General features: G+C 33.7%; 1 protein-coding gene across 1 annotated transcript; it reads left to right on the top strand.

Annotated features, from left to right (window-relative positions):
• The first annotated feature begins 2,310 nt into the window (after positions 1-2,310).
• On the top strand, positions 2,311-3,888 carry LOC127087093 (xyloglucan endotransglucosylase/hydrolase protein 31). The gene is made up of 4 exons (XM_051027949.1): positions 2,311-2,634; positions 2,854-2,954; positions 3,040-3,257; positions 3,354-3,888. The coding sequence occupies exons 1-4, from the start codon at positions 2,403-2,405 to the stop codon at positions 3,718-3,720; spliced, it is 918 nt and encodes a 305-aa protein (XP_050883906.1). The 5' UTR covers positions 2,311-2,402; the 3' UTR covers positions 3,721-3,888.
• Positions 3,889-4,912: the final 1,024 nt, after the last annotated feature.

Raw genomic sequence — 4,912 nt, forward strand, 5'->3', positions numbered from 1 at the left:
TCTTGTAATCAACAACGTTAATGAGAATCTTTAATTCATCAGAAATTAAGACTTTCATCTGATGCTCATGTTTCATCACCATAGAAAAAATATTTTTGATGTTAGGTAAATGATTCATCAACGAAATTTGAGAGCGAACCATATCAAACGAGTCATTCAAGCCAACAATAAATTGAATTGAGTGGGTAACTTCATGTTGTTTCTTAGCATTACTCAAGCATGTGTTGCATACATAACGATGCGGACATGAGCATAAAAGTAGGAAAGCAAGCTTCAAGTTCTTCCGAAAGAACCTTAAAAGTTGTAAAATACTTAGAAATCGATCTTGAATCTTGATTCAAAGTAAATATTTCACATTGTAATTCAGAGATAAGAATGTAATCACCTTGTGAAAAATGCTCCTTGAGTTCATTCCAAACATCAATGGCGTTTTCAAGAAAAATGATACTTTGTGATCTAGATTCTTCAACTGAATTTATAATTCATGTGTGTACTAACATGTTACAGTGATTCCAAACTTTAAAACTTGGATCAAATTCCTCTGGAACTGGAATGGAACAATCAACAAAATCAAATTTTTTCTTTCCTCCCAACACACGTCGCGTGGTCTCGCCCATGCATGATAATTCGAATGTGTTTACACGAGTTTAATTGAAACAGAAGAAGGTTCACCTGAAAGATGAACATAGTACATGTTACCAGGTTGTTAGGATGGATCTTGAATCGGAGCACCGGAGACGGTGTTTGCTCCAATATTAGCACCACCACGAACCATTGGAAGAAAGTGATGCGCAACAAAGCTCAAAAGAGCTCTGATACCATCATGAAGTTTTCACAAATCATGATGAAGATTAATGAAAATAGAGAAAAAGAGACAGGTGGAAGTAAAATCTCATTCATTCATTGATCAAGTTAGTTACAACAAGTGGTTATATACAAGCTTAAAATCTAGCAACTGCTAACTAACTTTAACAAATTTTAGCTTAGGTGGGATATGATATGGAGAGACTACATTAAGCTATGGTGTTCAGCTTGTGAAAGTTTTAACTTCTGAAAGCTTGTGCAGCTTTTGAAAGATTTAGCTTATGAGAACTTCAGCTTCCCAAAGCTTCATTGTGTTGAAGTTGCATAAGCTTTCAGAATTTGAAGCTTTCAGATGCTGCATGAGCTTTCAGAAGGAGAAGCTTTTAGGATCTGCGTTCAGAAGTTTCATTATGAAGTTGCATTCAGAAGTTGAACACCATAGCTTAGTGTAGTTTTGCCATATCATATCCCACCTAAGATAAAATTTATTACAGATAGTTAGAGGTTGTTAGATCCTAAGCTTCTATATAACCACTTGTTGTAACTAACTTGATCAATGACTGAATGAAATTTTGCTTCCACCTATCTCTTTTCTCTATTTTCATTCATCTTCATCATGAAGTAGCTGAAGCTTTCAGTAGTTGCATAAGATTTCGACACTAGTCGAAGCACAAGATAGAGGATGGAGAGGAACAAACACATCAGGATTTGTTTATCCAATTTGATTAAAAAAGATATATATCTAAAGGGGATAACAGTTCTATAATCCCCCATAAATAAATTTTTATAAGAGTGATTTATTTTGATCGACCACAAAAGAAATAAAATGCATATTTCTATTTAGCTTAGAAATCGAGGCATACACCTCACACCTTCCCCGAACGCCTCATGCATCTACCAACGACTATCTGGGAACCTCATGCCTAAGCCCGCCAATCTCCAAGGTGAGGCAGAACTGAAATAACAGAAAAAACACTTCTTACACCTTCCTGGTGGTCCATGTTGGGTGCATCGCGTGACCAAAGATACTTCATTCGGAGAGATTTTGGGACATACACAACATAAATAAATTAAATTAAGTGCAAAAATTAGATAATACACTTTATATAATGATTCTAATTAAGTTAATTAGTCTTAAACAACTTTCAAACTACCTAAAAAAAAACTCCAACTAATTTTAACACGTAACTTTTCCAATAAGATTGTCTCTAATAGCTAGAGATTTACAACTTCCCAAATCAATAATGTGTATAAGTAACCAAATCAATGTCACAAACAAAACCATAAGAGCACCTTTCCTCATTCATATTTTCTTTCCCAAAATTGAAGTATTATAAGAAGCATTAGTTCCACTTAAAATGGAAGTTCCATATCAAGAAGCAATGTAAGTAAAAAAAGAGCCAGACAAAAAGTAAATCTCTTTCCCCTTCTTTGTTTATTAATATAAACTTGAAAAAAAACTAATGTAGCCATGTTAACTCCCCCAATCAACCAAATTATCACCATTATAGTACAATAGGGTCCTCAAAATCTCTTTATATATCAACAACCATGTAGTCATAGTCTTTCATAACCACCAATTCTACCTCAAATTTTTCATGTTCTCAAAAACTACAATGCCATCATCACTCTCTATGGTTCCTCTCTTCTCTCTTTTACTCTCATTCATGATTTGTAGTAATAATGCTGAGGGTCCACCATCACCAGGCTACTACCCTAGCTCCAAAGTAAGCCCTACTATCTTTGATCGTGGATTTAGAAACCTCTGGGGACCTCAGCATCAGAAACAAGACCAAGGAACATTAAAAATCTGGCTTGACTCTACTTCAGGTATATAAAATGTTTAAGACATTATGTCTCAAATCATAGGTCTTGAAAATTTTAATAATTTCATAGTTTGTTACATGTGTACATATAATTTTATTACAATATTTAGTTCTTTCATCATGCACTATATAATAGTCAACTTTTCCGCTCATCTACTTCTATTCAATTTGAGGAATTAGTCTCAGCAACTAAAACCCTGCGAGTTCTTATGACTTCTTGTAGGGAGTGGATTCAAGTCGCTTAACTCTTATCGAGCTGGATACTTTGGTGTTGCGGTTAAGCTTCAAACCGGTTATACGGCCGGAGTCATTACATCTTTTTATGTGAGAATTACCTTATATTTTTTAATTAATGATGAAAATTAACTATATATATATATATAACCATGTTTTCATTTGAGAATTGTAGCTTTCAAACAACCAAGATTATCCCGGAAACCATGATGAAATAGACATTGAGTTTCTTGGAACCACACCAGATAAACCATATGTGTTGCAGACAAATGTGTACATAAGAGGAAGTGGAGATGGAAAGGTTATAGGAAGAGAGATGAGGTTTCATCTTTGGTTCAATCCAACTCAAGATTTTCACAACTATGCTATTCTATGGAAAACTAGTGAGATCATGTAATATTTCCATACACTATATTTTGTATGTTACTTTACGGTTTATAAACATTATATATCTTATAATTAATATATGAAGAAAAAAAAAACATGCAGATTTTTTGTGGATGATGTTCCAATAAGAAGGTATCCTAGGAAGAGTGATGTTACTTTCCCTTCAAGGTCAATGTATGTGTATGGATCAATATGGGATGCATCTTCTTGGGCTACTGAGAATGGAAAATACAAAGCAAATTATACTTATCAACCTTTCATTGGTAGATACAAAGACTTCAAACTTCAAGGTTGTAGAACTGGTTCCGCCTCCTCATCATGCCGGCCACTTTCGGCCTCGCCTTCCGGCTATGGCGGTAGACTCAGCCCTCAGCAAAATGTTGCAATGCAATGGGTCCAAAAAAATTACTTGGTGTATGATTATTGTCGTGATCATACGAGAGACCACACACGTACTCCAGAATGTTAATTAAAGGTTGATTTGTTTCAGTTCGGTTGATTTTTATAATTACATATCTTACCATAATATATGGTTAATGGAGTGATTTTTGAGATGGTGCTGCATGTTTGTGCGTAGTATTGTTACTATAGTCCTATTGGTGATGAAATAAAATCTATGTGGATGCTTTTCTAATAATGGTTAAGTTATCATAAAATGAGAAAAGTGACCTTGTTCCCTTGAAAGTAAGCCATTTAAAGGAACCTTCTTATTGGATTTTTGTTTACTGAATTGCACCTCTCACAGATTGTCGGTAGCACTTCCATAAATATGTATATCAATAATGATGATCAAGAAGAATGTTAGAAATTTAGAATAACAACTTCGAACTCGTAACATCTCATTTATTCACTTTAAATTAGGGATAAAAAACATGCCCGATCCGTTGGTCATATCCGTTTTTCTTTCATTTTTTTCAGAGTAGATCAAGATTTTAGACATATACAATATAATATATTTCTCTCACCCACTCCATTTTTTTCTAGCATGAACCTTAATTTTATGGATGTAAGGTCAGAATTCACGTCCTACCTTACTTTCATTTTTAAATAAGATAGACCAATGTTTTCGATTTACACTACATTATGTCCGTTCCACTTCATCCTATTTGTTTTTTATGTTTTTGCAATATGGAACGAGACGAAGATGCCCATTTGTTACCTCTAATTCTATCTTTAAAGAATGAAATTTCGACTATATTATGTCATATATTGGTATCAACAATCTTATATATTGAATTTCTAATTGATCGATTTATTTGACCATAAGCTTCACTTTGTAAGGGTGTTTGTCTAGTTGCGACATTGTCAAATGTCACGTGAATGGATTTAGTATCCTTCACTTTATTTGGTAAGATGCTATATTCTCCCATGCTTAACATAAATCATTATACATTTGTATTTGTTTATACAATACAATACAATTTGATTATTAATTTATTTCACATCATTCTTCGTACATTTATAATCTGATTCCGTTTTCTATGCCTCGTGTGAGAAGATGTGTATGTACGCACCGAGCAGATGAGCATTATTCACGGAGCCTCTTTTGTCAGTTTTACTTTTATCTAAAGTTTCATATTTTCTATTTTGTTTTAGTACTACTATAGTACAATGATTTGAATTTTAATTCTTAAAGATGGACAAGTGTAATGTGGTGGCTT

Source organism: Lathyrus oleraceus, chromosome 5 (genome assembly GCF_024323335.1).
Source record: "Lathyrus oleraceus cultivar Zhongwan6 chromosome 5, CAAS_Psat_ZW6_1.0, whole genome shotgun sequence".
NCBI lineage: Eukaryota > Viridiplantae > Streptophyta > Magnoliopsida > Fabales > Fabaceae > Lathyrus > Lathyrus oleraceus.